Here is a 17238-nt window from a genome sequence, read left to right as displayed (position 1 = left end):
GCCTCCCTCCTGTATGTGCGGTCAGGCCCAGCTCTGGTTCCCATTACCTGGAGGTGGTTTACGCGGACCGTGGCCTCTTGGAGAAAGGGCCCCAGACTCTCCGGCGGGCACTGTCGTCACCTGGCCATCCACGTTCGGGTCCTGCTCCTCCAGCGGGCCACCCCTCCTGCCTACCACAAACCCCTCTCTCAGGCCAGAGAAGGACTGCAGCAGACACGTTCATGTTAAAATCTGAATTTTAATTGTAAAAACCGTATTCTGTAAATATAGTTATATCAGCCTCTCTGCACGCAGCCTGGTTCAGATATCAACAGCTAGGGTACACGCAGATGTCACTGGTACCACGGAACAAAATCAGTTAAACATTTACTCCTAGCTTCAGGCCCTTAAAATTCTTACCATTCAAAACAGAACAACATACTTCTATGCACTACTATTCAGGGTAAAATGATCAACTGTCTTTCTAATTTCATACTATGAGGTAAAGAATTTAAACAAAAATAGATTCAGTGTCTCCTATTGCTCTAAGTCTTACGCTGGGGTATTAATCCAAGTAGGGGTTTGACACTTAAGGCGACAGGGAGGCTATGCTGATCCTAACTGGGGAGAAAGAGGAAAACCATTTTTCCAAGGCTACAAGTTCAGAAAAGGTTTATATCCCAGACCTACAACAAATAAAAAATTTTAGCCAATAAGCTCGGGTAGATAGGAGGTTAATTTTGCTTTCCTCTACTCTATACCTCTAAAGTCTCCTGCCCAGTCTGTTCGAAAGCACAGACTCTATACTCTTCCTAATGATGGTCTTTGTGGGCACCCTCTACAACCTTCCTGATGCCACCTTCAGAATTTTTGTCTACTTTTATCTTCGCTCAGTTTGGCCTAAGGAAGTTTTTACTCCAACAGCAACAAAGTATATTTGCAACCAGCTAACTCAGTGACCACTGTGTGGTTTTTTCATTTTGTGGATAATCCCTGGCTAATTTCTAAGACCCTAACCTACCCCTGTGTTCCCTACCTGTCCTCAAAAAAGCAGAGTAAATGTATCATTAGTCTAAACCCGCATTCTAAAACCAACATAAGTAATTCACACCTATCCTTCTCCCGTGGTAAGTAAATAAATTTTCTGAACTGAGGTTAGGTTACCGCTAAAAGCCCATGTTATGCTGGGCTTCTAGAATAACTCTAAAGGACTTTATTTCCCCATCTTCATTTATAAGCACTAGGAAATTTTCATTTCCTTTCTAAATGTGCAGTTTCATCCAACTGCCCCTGTATTCCGGCTCCAGAAAAGAATTAAAGTGCCAGGTTATAAAACCACACCACTCTAGGAAGAGGCTCCCTAATCAGCATTGCCACGTTTACACACTGTACAGGAATTTTCCCTAAGGTCGGGGACCGTGTCCTGCTCCCCCAGACCGTCACATTCATCTCCTAGAGAGTGCAGTTCAGACTTCACAGCACCATCTCCTTACTCTCGAAAACAAATACTAAAACGTTTATGGGGTCTCAGTTGCTTCCAGATTACAAAACTTCGCATTTTTTCAAGGCTTCTAGTTTGGAAATCTCCATTTCAACATCTGCACACTCCATTCATCACACAGTAATATCGATAGAAAAATAAACTCCCATTTCTTTTAAGAAAAACATGAACTAAATTCACAGTTAGCCTTTCTCCCAACAGTCGGGGCCCTAGCAGCTCCTGGGAACAGAGAGGTATATGAGTCTTACAATGGAATCCCCAAAATCCCCGACTCAGGAGTAAGGAGCCCTTGACTCCTCCTCTTCCCCTACCTGAATCAGAAAACGGTTTTCCTGAAATGAGAAGGGACAGGTCGGGGAGCCTTGCTGCAGGGCAGGAAGTAGGGCCGAGAGGTGCGGCAGGAAGATCCTTAGGCTGGCCCTCACGGATTCCGAGCCTGCTAGCAAGGAACCAGACAAGGAGGTGAAAGCCCCTGCGTGATACATTGGTCCCCATGTTCATTTTTTTGCCTGTTTCAGAGTGGATATCCTAGCGAAGCCAAGTTCACAGTCTGGCTGACCATTGCCTTATCATTTACTCAGTACCTTACTGCGCCCTTACTTCTGCAAGTCTGATCTGTCCAGGGACTTGGAGAAAGTATCTTAATCCATTCCTTGGGCTATACAGTTTTAGAAAAAAGAAAAAGAGAAAAAAAAAAAAAAAGGTCCCTGAGGTCCCTGCCTCTTCCCAGAGGGCTGCTGTCCTACCACTAAGAATTTAATTCATCACTGCCCTTTACAGAAGGTTCCCTAAGGGCCCCGAATAATGTCATTTTTTTATTGTATCGGAAGGGCTTTCAGTGTATCAAGACAAAGAGCAAGTTCATCCTCCTAGCCACCAGAATGAAAACCAACCCAGCTAGGGCTTCTCTTTATCTTCTCACTAAAATTCCAGGTAGTTGCACTGATAAGTGAGTCTGCACAGGTCTGTGCCCTGTGCTACTCTGAAAATTCCCATCTTGATGTTCATGGGGAACAAAACAAGGTAAGTCTGAGATGCAAATTCTGGGCTCAATGGTTTCGATCACGACCCATGAATTCAGCACCAGGAGCCAAACGGAAGAGCTGCCATGCTGGGCGGCAGCTGTGGGGGGCGGGTGCCTTCTAGTTCACGGCTGTCCTGACCAATGGCTGGACGAGGCCCCAGGTGGCGCCCTGGACAGATCTACACCAGGCCCAAGCAGTGCTTCCTGCTGATGAAAGCCATCGCGGATGCTAAACTAATTGGCGCACATTTTAGTTTCTCGTAAGAGAGAAATCCTGCCGTTTCTGACTCCTGAGGAGACTCCTAAGCCAGAGCACAACTGGACATGTTCTCCAAGGCTGAATATTACCATCTGCCAAGCCTGCAGAATTGGAAAAAAAACAACCCACTTTAATAGGCCTCTGTCACATTTTGCTAGACATCAGTAAACCCTAAACCCAGATTCCTGGCCCCATAAGGCATCTTGCCACCTGGCTTTGGTCGGACTCGACTCAGGAATGACAGCAGCCCAGATGTCTCAGGTTAGCCGTGTTTTCAGGTGAGCACGTGGCTCACAGCATGGCATCGGATCAGGCTTCAAGGTCTCGGAAGGACCAAGCCAAAGTGGGTAAGGGTTGGGGGGGGATGGGGTTCAACAGTTGACAGAGTAGAAGGCGACCATGAGTCAAGCTCCTCCTCCCTCGGCTTCCAGCCCTGTTTCAGGAATCCCTGCCCCTCCAGAGTTTACGGACCTACGAGGCAGGAAAGAAGACTGCTGACCATGTCTTCCGAACAAAAGCAGAAAGGTTTTAAGGAAACTGTTCAACAACGGCAGAAAAGCAAGTCCGTGTGGCCTCTAGCTCCTGCTTTCACCACGGAGTGTCCTGCCAGGCACCTCACCCCCCAGCTCCCCCCTTAGCAGAGGGGCGGCAAAGGACGCTGGGTGGGGCTGCTAACTGCACAAGTGGGGAGAAGGCGGGGGGGGGAGAAAGCAGAGTCAGGAACAATGCCCAAGGGTGACCTCAGAAACAAGAGGCTCCTACCACAGTCCAGGCAAGAGATACTCGGGGGATGGGAACAGTGACAACTGGGCATGCTGCTCGGCCAGCTGGTGGGGGTGCGGCGCCGGACTTCGGCCCGGAATCAAGCTGCAAGGGAAGGACCGAGTCCTTGCGTTCTCTCTCAGAAGGGATACAGGGTGCGGTGGGGGGGTTCTGTTTCGGGGTCAGCTGGGCCCAGGCTTGCTCGTGCACTCCCCTCGGCATCCATCCTGCCCCCTGCCTGGGTGTGAGGGGACCGCACAGAGACCCCACGGCCACCTGGAAGGGCGTGGAGCTGCACGGAGCCCAGAGCCCCACCCAGCATTCAAAGGAAAATACCAGAACCTCATTTTCACCTTATGACCTTTACATGAACACCCGTGAGCATCAAGTCACAAAGCCACAGAAACACAGGTGTCTGCCTGCAGGAGGGCATGGGCGCCGACGTGCTCAAAGACGGCTTCCAACAAAGCCCTCAGGTCCCGAGAAAGGACCCACGTCCACTGAGAGAACCCGACCTTTCCTGTCACCCCTAGCCCTGCTTCTGACACACCACCCCCTAACTTTGAAAACCTTGAGCATTCAGACACCACAAAAAGTAACTGTTACTCGACGCAGGTCGGAAAGTCCGCTCCTTCCAGAGACAAGAGAAGGCTGCTCTTAAAGGAGAGAGGCGGCGAAGCTGCTTTTGTAAACATGGACGTTACTGAAATGATGGCTAAACCCACACTGCAGAGGAGAGAAGAGTGTCCGCAGCACAGCTCACACTTCAACGCCCAGACTTATTGATATATTTACATAAAAGATGCTACTTTGACTACCCAGTATGTATTTGCATTTGTACATGTGAATTTCTTTAGTCTTGAGTCCCGTATCAAGGAGCTACAGTGAAAATATCTCTGAATAAAGCAATGAGCCCTAAAAAGCTAGTCTTGAGATAAGACGTGTGATCCATCCATTCAAAAGTTCTTTCTCTGCCATGTGTATTAGCCTGGGTGGTTGCTGGTCACAGACGTGGACACGTGGACGGCTAGGCCAACGACACAGCCAGGCAAGAAGGGCGAAAGTGAAGAAACTGTCACCAGCAACTCACAAGCCCAAGTCAAAATCCTATGGCCAAAAAGACCTAAACTCTACTCATGAGAGCTGGCTTCAAACAACCACTGTCTCCTTGAAGCTGGCATCCCTGGGATGCCCGGCTGAGGAGAAGAGGCAGGGACTGACGGGAGTCACTTCAAACCAGAACGTGTCAGGGGGATGCAGTGAACTCATCACGCACACTCGGGCTCCAACCACTTCCCCAGGTGAAGGCACTATCAAATTCGCTCTTGACACATGTGTAGTCTCTGGCCCCAACTACTTAGCTCAAGGAATGGCATCTCTGTGGAAGAGAAATTTGTGAGGGGCTCCAAACGGGTACAAAGTCTTGCTCCAAAGTCGGAGTGACCAGCTCAGATCCTTGTTTGATTACAGAATCCAGTCAATCTCTGTCTTGATCTAAAGGCTCTGCTATGATGTGTCCAGAGAACTCTCAGATGGAGAAACGTCTTCTCTATCCTGTTTGAACCCCAACTGCTCTGCCTTTCCTGGTAACAAACAGTACCCTTTAAAAATACCTTAATTACCCCGAAAGGATGCTTAGCCCTTCAAAGAAACTACATTGTATAATGAATTTGCTTGCAAGGTCCAGGGCCATCCCTAGAGGGGAGTCTAGGGATGTCCCTAGAGGGGGACTCGGGGAAAGGAGGAGTACCACCACCACCAATTTCCTCTGCGGAAAGCTTCAGGCTTCATTCTACAATTTTACTTTCCAGCTGGCTGGTAAGAAACCTCTTCCTGTCATTCTGTCCTTAGAGAAGCTCTCCTTAGTGACAGAAACATCCTTTTGTTCCTCTTTGAGATCTCTACTCACATGACCAGACAAGACTCAGATTTGCCCCAGTGAACAGGGAAAGGGATTTGATGCTAACACTGGACCCCCGGAATGGAGAAAAACCGCGAAGGGTCATGAAGTCTAGCTTCCACCTCTAGGAGATACACGTCCACAGCTGTCCGGGGACAGCGCTCTCGTTCTCCAGTACCTCAAGGGATGAAAACCACAGAGACTTTCTGAATAGTCCTCCCCAGTGTTTCCAGAGCTCGGCCCACTGCTGGTGACAGACGGCCTTCAGCACATCCCCTCAAAGTCACTCAACAAGGAGATGAGAGACTGCTCTGGGAGAAGGTGGTGGATCCCGGCATCGTACCTAAGCAGGACATAAAACCGAGATGGTCTCGTCTTACCACTAGGGAGGAAGCGAAGAAAGAGACTGCAAAAATCACATTTGTTGGAAAGTAGAAACCATAATCCTTTGTGTCAACTTAATAAAAAATGAGGTCTTCTGGGGCCCGTTGTGATATCCCCCCGTGAGGGAGGCTCACCAGCCTTGGCTCACTCTTCCTATGGGCAACAGGGGTTGTCGATGACCAACATGACGTCGATGCCGTAGGCCTCCAGCAGGTCCATCAGAAAGCTCCGGTCTCCCTGGGGGTCTAGACCCATGCCGCGGGCATGCTCAGCGGTCAGAGTTTTATCTTGACTGGCAGACACCTCCAGCAAAGTCTGAAATATCCGGTTGTTTTGCTCTAAGAAAAACCTGCATTCACCAGAGAAGACACAAGGAAGGGAGGGCAGAAAAGCCAAAACAAAACAAGTCACCCAATAATCCCCTCATGAGGAACTGGGACTACATGGCTTTAAGATGCTTTTAAATGGTTTCAAACTCAGAAATAGTCCTGAAAATAAGGAAATAGGACCAAAGTTCCAGGGTTGACACTAGGTTTAGCAAAGAAACCATGGACAGTAATCACAGTATGATTGGCAAAGTCTTTGAACCAGTGATGGCCTGACTGCCAAAACCCAACTTTCCTATGGAGGGTTCCTACAGATGCTGTACTGTGCTCCCATGCTCTGTGTTCCTCTGCCTCCTAGTCATAAGGGGAGGAGAAAGAAAAAACAAAACCCCAAACCCACTGATGATGCAGCTCTGAGGTCTAGAGAGAACGTGAGAAACTAAAATTCACCTTCAAAGCCTCGGGGACAGGCCACTGGAGCCAGCAGCAGGGGTGAGCCGTGGTGGGAACAGAGCAGGGCTCCGAACCGGTCCAGCCCCCAGCCTGAGCCACTGGGGGCCTGAGATCCCACAGAGCATGCTGGGCAGAGCTGGGGCTCAGGAGCCGGGGCAGGCCCAGGGAGGTCTCACAGTCAGCAAAGCTGGGAGACAGGGGTGATGGTGACACAGAAGGCACCAGGGACATTGACGGGGACATTGATAAGCCAATACTGCCATGGCTCCCCGTATTTGTTTTCCTTTGTTTCACTTTTTTTTTTTTTTCTCCCTGCTGCTGCCGGTGGTGGTGGGATTATACACAGAACACGATTTGAATGTCATGGGTTTGTGGTACTACATAAATACACAAGTCATATGCAGAAAAGGCATTCACTGTCCTGACTTTCTATCTGTGGGGTCTCAGGCTCGGCAAAGGCTCCTCAGGCCCAAAGCGACTCTCAGCTCTCAGGAATTTCAGATGTAGCAGAACGTGTCACACCTTGACAACACTGTGGGCTCTTTGCTCAATTCACTGTGACATGTCAACATCACAGGAGGACTGGGAAGGACACTTTATCAAAAGTTTTCAAGCCATGGGGCTCCTGGGTGGCTCAGTCAGTTGAATGTCTGCCTTCGGCTCAGATCATGATCTCAGGGTCCTGGGATGGAGCCCCACAGTAGGCTCCCTGCTCGGCGGGGAGCCTGCTTCTCCCTCTGCCTGCTGCTCCTCCTGCTTGTGCGCTCTTTCTCTCACATAAATAAGTAAAATTAAAAGAAAAAAAAGGTCTCCAAGCCAGGTACCGTTCTAGCTGCAAGGGCCCCTTCTTGCCCCCACCCCAGCACACAGGGAAGGAAGACCGACAGGGACCACGGAGAATGGCTTCTGTTGGAGGCGCTGTTCTGTCCTCCACCCTGATCGCTGCTTCCCACAGCTGCTCAGACAGGAGACGAACGCCGTGAGGTGTACGGACCACGGGTCCTGTCCCGACCACCATCACATTCAGGGGAAAGAGCTTTCATTGGGTTCAAAAGGCACAATTTCTGATTCTGCCATAATACTTAATGCGAGGAACGGCTTTATTCAAACAAGGCGATGGAGGAGCCCTGAGTCCTGAGGGACAGACGCGTCTATGCAGTGGACATCCGCAGGGAATGCTCACGGGAAAGACACACTGGGACTCCCATTTTCTCTGAACTTCCCTGCTTCTCTCCTTAACTTCTCTGGGGGGGGGGGGGTCCCCTCTATGGCATCTCAGGGCTCACGGCGGACTCCATACGGAGCCCAGCTCCCAGCGCAGTGGGCAGCAACAAAGGACGTGCCTGGGCTGCGGAGGGTGACAGCGAAAGTGTCGAGGCCCAATGTGGTGGTGGATACCCCACACGCGCCGGGCTGACTTACAGCACAAAGAGGTCCTCCTCACAAGGGTTGTAGTCTTCCTCCACCTCCTGGGAGTACAGCAGCATCTGCCTGTGGGGAGGGAGGGAGGCCACCATCACGCTCCGATGCTGCTGCAGGACCCACGACACCGGGCAGGTCCTCGGTCAGGCCCCTGCATGGGCCACCCCCTGCCGCCTGCCCCAGGAAGGGCAGCCCCAGCCCCTGGCCCCAAAGCTGTGGAAGACGGACGGGAAAGGAAGAGACTGGGCTTGGAGTCCAGCCCCTGGGGTGCGGGGCCAGTTGCAGCCCGGTGTGATCTCAGGCAAGCGACCATCTTTCTTAAACACCCCCCGAACAGGGATGATGGGGACGATATTACTGATCTCGCCACTGATACCGCAGAGGCCACTCATGTCGCAGAACCAAAGTCTGAGAATTAGGCGAGAGGACGCATAAGCACGCTGGCAACACCGGGCTCCCTGGGTGCTCACTCCAGGCTGGTGCTGTCCCTGGGTCCCCCGGGGTTCTGAGGCCCACCGGAAAGAAGTCACCCCACAGGTACGTGCCACCCCGACGCAGCACGGCCTCAGGGACAGACCCCGGGGGCCCCTCTGGCAGGGCGCGGGCCGGCCCCGCCCCCCACCTCCCACCCCTGCCCCCCTGCCCCCTTCCCTCTGCCCCTCCCCCTGCCCCCCACCTCTGCTCGTTGAGCCGCCGGTACTTCTCGCGGTCGGCGCTGTTGATCTTCAGCAAGGGCTGCAGGTGGTCGTGGTGCGTCTTCACGTTCTGGTTGTCCACGTAGACGTCGTACAGCTCCCGCTTCTCCTCGAAAATCTTCTCCGTGGTGCCTGCGACATCCGAGTTCGGGGTCTGGGAACCTGGAGGCCGTCCCCGAAACACACCCGCCCAGCCCCACTGAGGAAACCAGGGGTCCGGGAGCCCCGCATCTGCGAGGAGGAGGCCGCCCCGGGGGGCCGGAGGGGTTCGGGCCGAGGACGTGAGGGCAGGACGCGGGGAGGGCCCCGTACTCACAGGCCACATAGGACACCTCTACCTCCAGGCTCTCGATGTCAGCCACGTTCACATAGAAGAAAGGCTTGGACTCGGGAATGGTGCCCCCGATGCCAGGCAGGGAGACGTTGGCCAGACAGCAGCAGCAGTACACTGTGGGACAGGGAGGGGAGAGGGGAGAGTGTGTCCCTCCTCCCTCACAGCCTGCTGGCCGCCCCCTCCGAGCAGTCAGCCTGTCCTAGAACCCCGGTCACCGTGGAGCACTGGCATTCTGAGGGGTTTGGGCAGGGGTGCCAGCCTTTCCGGTCCCACAGCGGAACGCGATATCAAGGGACACCAAGGAGGCCTTACACAGCCAACAGATGGTTTCCAGTCTTCCCTCACGAGGTCTTGCTTAGGATCTGGCCCCGTTGACCCTCCCCCTCCTGGTAACACCTGGCTGTGGTAACCCCCACATCTCCTGGTTCCCTCCCTTTTTCTGACTGCCCCAGCTCAGTCACCTTTGTCATCCCCGTGTGTTGCTTCACCTCCTGTGCCTACATCACCTCCCTTCACTCTGGCTCTCCCCAAGGGACACCATCAATCCTGTGGTCACCGGCACTCTGCGTGCCACTGTCAAATCTCTTTCTCCAGCCTGACCTTCCCCTGAGGTCCTGACCCGACCACACCGGTGCCTGGTGTCCTCCTCGTGTACAAGGCAAAGACTACCACCCCACCCCCTCTCCTCCTCCTGGGCCCCCATCTGGTGGCCCCACCATCCTTGTCATCCTGAACACTTCCTCCATTACCTCACACACATCAGAACCGTACGACCCACATCACACACCAACGTCGGCCAGGTTTACCTCCTCGACGTGTCAGAGGCCACCTTCTCTCACATCTATTCTCTGCCACCGGACTATGGATGCATCCCCCAACCCAACTTCTGCTCTGCCACCAGAGCCCATTCTAGAACACAAGGCCAACCTTGATATTCCCACGCTGGAAACCTGGGACCCCCTGGGACACCCCAAACTCTTCCGAACTTGGTCAACAATGGGAAGACTCAGGCGGTTTCTGCTCTAGAAAACCGAACGCTGGCTTCTAGTTACCTCTGTAGCACACGACACCCACAGGAGGGGGAGAAAATATCAAAATGCGTTTTCGAAGTAAGGCGAATTTCCAAAGGATGAGGATCTGTTCTCCAAAGAACTTGATAAACTGAGACATGCAGCCAGCTGGGTGCGTGATCTGAAAAAAAAAAAAAAAACCAGAGGAAGAGGCAAGCCCATTCAAGATGTGAAAAATGACTCAGTACAGCTGTGCACTAAACACCTACCTCCCGCCCCCCACAAACCAGAGAACAACCAACAGAGGCACCGAGGGATGGCTACTTCCACACAAAATGGTATTATTCACTTTAGAGCCTCACTTTCAGATGAGATTTCGATCCTCCAACGGCTCCCCTGATACAATAAAATGAGGTCTGAGTTTCGGGATCATGAAGTGCTTTACTCAGGAGAGGGGGCGCACAAGAAAAAAGATAAACGTGATTTTTGAAAAGTCAGGAAGAAAAGTTTCTGAATCGACAGTACAGCCTCAAAGAGAACATTCAACTCAAAACCATTGCTGAGCCCTGGAAGGGGTGAGGTAATGAGCTCCCCATGTATACGGGCGTGCTACTGTGGGAAGGGAGTGAGTATGCAGGTTACAGGTAGAGGACCTCAAGGGCCTCCGTGCTCAATAACGCTGCACGTGGGGTCTAGCCTCTTCCTTCCTGCCAAGTGCAAGGAGCCTGTTGCCGCTGAGGGCTGCTTCTAGGAGCCCTGGGCCAGGAAGTCCCCAGGAGCTCTGACCCCAGAAAAGCTGAATTTCAATCCCAGCTCTGCCATTTACTGATGGGAGGCCCGGGGGAAGTTAGCCAACATTTCCTGTTCCCTCTCCTGATCTGTGGAATCCTGTCCCTCCCATGGCTGTCAGGCCCATCTGAGAAAAAAACCACATGAAATGCTCAGCACCGAGGCACTGATGGAACAGGAAATCCTCGGGCTCTGTCCCTCAGCAAGGGCTTTTGGAAGGTCACTTCCACGCTTGTGTCAGAAGCAATAGCGCCCACCACCCACTGGGGGCGCTGACGAGAGGACGTCTGAGGAGCTGCGCCCACACAGAGACTGGAGCCGGGCTTGCTGGCTGGGAGCCCTGGGGACCCACCGCATGAGCCAGCCTCTCCTGGGACAGCATCGTCCCCACACTTGCACCTTTCACTTGCCCCCCACTGGCAGAAAGGCTGCCCTCTGCTGAGGGTCCCTGTCCCGCCCCTGTGCTATGCCTCTCCCAGATCTCGAGCAGGAGAGGCCCCAAACCACCAGATCTGGTCAGACTGCTCCAACCCCAATCTTTCACAAAACTAGGCAGGCAACGGGACAGGAACAGGAGCCCACGCCCCTCCAGGCCCCTCCCAGCCTCCCCTCTGGTGATCCTCAAGCCCAAGCATGTTCCTCCTCTGCATGAAGGCCCAGCAGCGTTTTGCCTGAACATGTCCTGGGCCCTAGGATCCCAGAATAAATGATCAGTCCTTAATTCTGGTCTCACTCACTCATCCATTCACGGATGCACACACAGATGCACTCGGACAAGAGATATTTCTCACACGCTAATTTTGCACTAACTGTGCGAAGTAAGCTCAGTCGGATAATGAACCTTGGAAAGGCCCAGCCCTGGCCCCCCATGTAGTGTAGGAACTACAGGCAGAAGCAGGTGCACCCGCGATCCGATCCGAGCCCGAGAGCGGATGGAAGGGGGCAGGGGCTGCGGGAGCTCACAGGAGGCACCGACCCGATTCTCGGAGAGACAGGTGTGTCTCGGCTTGAACATGGAGGAGGAGCTGGACCAACAGCGTTCTTGGTAGAGGGGCTAGTGTGGGCAAAGGCCCGGAGACAAGAGACAACACGTTACTTCCTGGGAACTTCTAATAGCTGAGGTGCAGGGCCGGGCCCAGTCAATGAGGGAGGGGGTTACGTCAAGGGACGTTTCTCCTGCTTTCACCTAAATCTGTTTCCCTGGTCTGGGCCTCATTTTGCTGCTGCTTTTATAAGAAACTCGTCTCCTGCCTCATGCAGCTCCCGCCTTCACATTTTCCCTCCGGCCTTCCCAGGCCCGTACTCAGGCTCTCTTCGCGCCCTGGCTGCGGCCGGTGACCCTGTGGGCTCTGTCCCCATCCCTCGCCTCAGCTCCACCCTGTACCCACGGCCCAGGGACTCCATCGGGTCCTCGGGCGCAGTCCCTACGCTCTCTCCCACTTCCCCACCTCCCGAGGCGGGACGTCTACCAGGCACTGCCGGACCCATCGGAGAGGCCTCGAGCCTTCCTTCCTCCCTCGCCAGTGATTTTTGTCTCTGCCACCGTCCCAGATCTGACCCCACCTTTAATCGCTTACTGTAAACCTTTCTTCCTAGGGGTGTTCGCACTGTAGAAATTCACTGAACTACATATTTATGTTTTTTAACTTGTGACTACAAAATATCATGTTTCAAGAGAAAGCTTCTAGAGACATTGCTTTATATGTACATACATGCGATATTTCATAAAGGACCACGGGTCATATATATGGCATTGTTTCAAGTGCTGTCATTTTTCTCCTGGTCCTTTCCTTTTTTATACTTATCCACACCGTCCCTCCATATCTTATCTCACCCCCGGGGAATATATGTATTAGTAACCTAGTGCATACCGAAGCCCTGTCCCACGCCGATGCATGTGTGTAGTATGTGCCCACACCTGAGGCTGTGATTACTGCACAAAAGCACGTGATTGTATCACATACAGCTTTCTGCACTTTGCTGTTCTCACCCAAAAACACTTCCTGGTAGACCCTCCACATCAACAATGTATGCCCTAATTCATTATTTATGCAGGCTGTCTCATAGATGGGGCATTCTCACTTTCCAACACTCTCTCCACTGCTGACTTCAACATGCTTAGAGGGACATCACTGTATTCTGGTGGTTTATAAATACAGGAAAAATCCTAAGGAGCCGGACTGCCAAAGCGAAGGGTACAGGTATTTTTAATAAGTACCTACAAATTGTTTTGTAAAAAGATCACTCACATTTCCATCTGCGACCTACCCCAGGACTCTTGCCCCTGCAGGAAGTAGCGTTTGACATGTGTGCTCGTGAGCTGCCCTCAATAGAGCAGAAGCAGAAGGCGATTTTCCTTTCTCTCCCTGCTGTCCCTCCTTCATGGCCTATGGGGAGGAGGAATCCTTGGGACACCCAGGTCAGATGCTGGTCACCTCCCTGTGGGTTTGAGATAGCCCAGCAGCAATGTGAGAAGGAAAATGTGGGTCAGAGTTAGAAGTGGCGAGGACAAGGTCAGGGTTCAGTCAATACAGACCCAGAATCACCTAATGACCCTTAAGGAACATTTCTTAATTACTGCCTCTCAGGGAACACTGTGGTGCAGGGAACTCTTTAAGCGACATTCCTTGGACTCCCGTGGCAGCCGTCTTCCTGTTATATTCCTCCCCTGGGATGAAATGACTGGCTGGAAGGGAGAAGGAGCTCTCTTCAGTGTCTCACTCCTGCTAGTATTCTGCCAGCAGCAGAGGACATCTCTGATTCTGGCCTTCAGCTTCTCCCAGCAGCTGCAGCCGAGCCACATCCCCCCTCAGCTCCCCCCACCCCGAGGGTCCAGCATCAGCAGGTGCAGACAGCCTAAGATACCTGAGCACAGGCTGTGTAGGGCCCTTCCTCAAGCCCCTGTAGTTTTGATAATGTCATCCTGGCCTCTGCTATCCCAGCCTTGGGAGGGTGCACACAGCAGGCAGCCTCTAAGAGGGCCCTCGGTGATCCCCACCTCTTGGTATTTACAGCCTTATGTAATCCTCTCTCCTGAGCAACTTGCTTTAACCAACAGAAGACGGCGACTTTGCAGGGCTGTCACTTCCAGTTAGGTTACAAAGGATTTTGATTTCCCCCTTGCTAGGAGACTTTTGCGCTTGTTGACTTTGATGAACCAAGCTACCGTGTTGGAGAGACCCACCTGCTATGGACTAAGGACCACACAGAGGCAGCCGTACCGAAGGCCGCAGTCCACTGGCCCTCAAGGAAACCAATCCTCCAACAACCACGTAAGCTTGGAAGTGGATACTTCCCCAGTCAAGCCTTCAGACAAGACCCTACCCCTGGCTGAAACCTTGACTACGGTCTCATGGGAGATCACGAAGCAGAGGACCCAGCCAACACATGCCTGAATTCCTGGCTCACAGAAACTGTGAGCTAGTAAATATGTATTAATTCAAACCATTAACATCGGGGTAGCTAACAGAAGGTGGGAGCTATCTATAAATACAAACATCTAGATTCCCTTGTCCCCTTTTTGTTCTTTCAGCCTTCCAGTGCCTAGGTTATGGATTCTCCGTATTAAAGTATCTTGGAGGGCGCCTGGGTGGCTCAGTGGGTTAAGTGTCTGACTTTGGCTCAGGTCCTGATCCCAGGGTCCTGGGATGGAGTCCCACATCAGGCTCCCTGCTCTGCGGGAGCCTGCTTCTTCCTCTCCCTCTCCCTGCCACTCTCCTTGCTTGTGCTCTGTCAAATAAATAAACAAAATCTTTTAAAAAATGAAGTTTCTTGACTATATCTAACATAGTTTATGTTTTCCTGGCAAGACCCTAACTGGTACCTACTGGGTTCATATTCATTGCTCAAGTATTTAAGGTTCTCTACAATTTGATTCCAACCTACTTTTCCAATCGTTTCTCTCCTGGTCAGTTGCCACGGAAATTCAATCCCAGTCAAACTCCAGGCAGACCTCATTTTACCACCCTTCACTTTATTGGGCTTCGCAGTTGCTGCATTTTTTATAAATTGAAAGTCTGTGGCAACCTTGCACCGAGCAAGTCTGTTGGTATCATTTTCCCAATGGCAGCTGCCCACATTGCATCTCTGTGTCACATTTTAGTAACTCTTACAATTTTTCAAAATTTTCATTATTATTGGGGTGCCTGGGTGGCTCAGTCGGTTAAGCACCAACTCACGGCTTCAGCTCAGGTCATGATATCAAGCCCCGTGTCAGGCTCCGTGCTCAGCAGAATCTGCTTGAGATTCCCTCTCTTCCCCCCTCCTACTCAGGCTCTCTAAATGAAATAAAGAAATAAATCTTTTTTTTTAAGATTTTATTTATTTATTTGACAGAGATCACAAGCAGGCAGAGAGAGAGAGAGGGAAGCAGGCTCCCTGCTGAGCAGAGAGCTCGACACTGGACTCAACTCCAGGAACCCAAGACCATGACCTGAGCCGAAAGCAAAGGCCCAATCCACTGAGCCACTCAGGCGCCCCAAGAAATAAATCTTAAAAAATTTTTTTTCATTATTATTTATTTATGATGGTCCTCTATGATCAGTGATTATGATACACTGAGAGCACAGATAATGATTAGCATTTTTAGCACTAAATTATTATTTCATTAAGGTATGTACTTTTGCTTTCTAGACACAGCATTATTGCATATTTTGTGCAATATAAATGTGCACATTTAAGAAACTACAGCATGGTATAAACATAACTTTTGTCTGCACTTCACTGCAGTCTGTCACCAAACACTGCACTGAACTCACTTTCCTGCACTTTACCGTGGCAATCTGGAGCCGAACCTGCGGCATCTCTGTCCTGTAAACCGGCCTTGGCCTTTCTTCCACCCGCCTCTCCACAGAGCTGGTGGGGGGCGTGTACTCGCTGTGGCTCCAGCCCCATGTTTAAATCCTGGCTCTATCTCCTAGCTGTAAGGCCGTAAGTCACTGAACCTTCACAGACCTCACTTGGTTTATGAAACAATCCTTTACTTAAAAAAAAAAAGGGGGGGGTGCCTGGATGGCTCAGTGGGTTAAGCCTCTGCCTTTGGCTCGGGTCATGATCTCAGGGTCCTGGGATCGAGCCCCGCATTGGGTTCTCTGCTCAGTGGGGAGCCTGCTTCCCCCCCTCTCTCTGCCTGCCTCTCTGCCTACTAGTGATCTCTGTCAAATAAATAAATAAAATCTTTAAAAATAAATAAATATTTTTTAAAAAGATGGCGCATCAGGTAGAGACAAATACTGGCAGAACACCTGCGTTCTGAGAGAGCCACAGACCACGACTCCCAAGAGCCCCCCCTCGGTCTGGAATCAGCATTCCTTCCTTCTCACCCAGCCAAGTACTTCAGGGACCAACTCCTCTTTGAAGATGCCAGAGTTTCCCCTCAAACCCCAGCACAGAATCCCCACCGGGGAGCTCTGTCTCCCCTGACTTAGCTTGTGACCACCTGCAGGGGAGGGAGAAGGAGCTTCACGTTCCTACTCATCTCGGCAGCCTCCCAGCACCTCAGGCTGTGAACTGTGAAGGAACCCGTTCCGGCACCCCGGCAAAGGACTTTGGAACAAAATGTGATAAGGCAGCATCAGGAAGACGGTAACCACACAACAGGACATCTGTTCACCATGTTCTTCTTCTTTCTTCTTTTTAGTTCAAGGGTCTGGTTTTAAATGATCTCAGCCAATACCAGGATCAAAGCCCCCTTCCCCCCGCTAGGACTCCGCCACGACTGGCCTCGCCTCCCACGTGGCTTTGCTCCACGGTGACAGCCACGTCTAGAAAGCATACTGTTGCCTTGTGTTTTAAAAGAACCCAAATGCTTAGGTCAGAAACCCATCAAAACCAGACTTTGGGCATAGGTCCCAGACATAAATTCCTTAGGAATTTAAACAACAACAACAACAACAACAACAACCACGGTAGCAGACACAAGTCCAGGACCGTGTGAGCGCACGGCTAGCCCTACCTTCATCTCGGGGTACATGTATCGGTGGATGGAAGGCAGCCAGTAGACGGGGGGCAGGCTGCCACCTCTCCCCGGCCCGGCGTGGAGCACCCCTTTCTTGTCCTCGTAGAACGCAGCCAGATGGGAGTAATGGCCCGGCGTCTCCAGCTGGTGTCTGCAAACACACGCACAGTGAGAACAGCTCCAGCCCCGGTGCTTGCCACTCAGGCCCCTCGTCCCACGGGCTAGAACGCTTAAGGACAAAGGGATAAACCAAAAAGACCCCCATTCTGAAGTTGCCTCGGATGCCTACTTTGGCTACAGAAGATCCTTACAGAAAGCTCGAATGTGGGGTCTGATTCTCCCTGACGCCTTCGATCACATTCTCCTCCTTGAGGGAAAGTCACAGAAGGAACACAGTATGACTACCGTCCACACCTCTAGGGCAAGGTGTGCTCACGGACGTGT

General features: G+C 51.8%; 1 protein-coding gene across 4 annotated transcripts in view; it reads right to left on the bottom strand.

Annotated features, from left to right (window-relative positions):
* DENND11 (DENN domain containing 11) overlaps positions 1-17238 on the bottom strand; it is a 53054-nt gene that overhangs the window by 8199 nt on the left and 27617 nt on the right. For 2 of the 4 annotated variants that reach the window (XM_032303899.1, XM_032303902.1), the window contains exons 4-9: positions 16792-16945; positions 10092-10230; positions 9022-9153; positions 8687-8837; positions 8011-8079; positions 219-6158 (exon numbers count right to left, since the gene is read on the bottom strand). In XM_032303899.1, the coding sequence (XP_032159790.1) occupies positions 5963-6158; positions 8011-8079; positions 8687-8837; positions 9022-9153; positions 10092-10230; positions 16792-16945 (841 nt within the window). In that variant the 3' untranslated portion in view covers positions 219-5962. Of the gene's footprint in view, positions 1-218; positions 6159-8010; positions 8080-8686; positions 8838-9021; positions 9154-10091; positions 10231-16791; positions 16946-17238 lie in introns of those variants that run through there. The other 2 variants (XM_032303901.1, XM_032303900.1) reach the window with 2 other exon arrangements.

This window comes from Mustela erminea, chromosome 11 (assembly GCF_009829155.1).
Source record: "Mustela erminea isolate mMusErm1 chromosome 11, mMusErm1.Pri, whole genome shotgun sequence".
NCBI lineage: Eukaryota > Metazoa > Chordata > Mammalia > Carnivora > Mustelidae > Mustela > Mustela erminea.
This window is presented reverse-complemented; position numbering and strand designations above follow the sequence as displayed.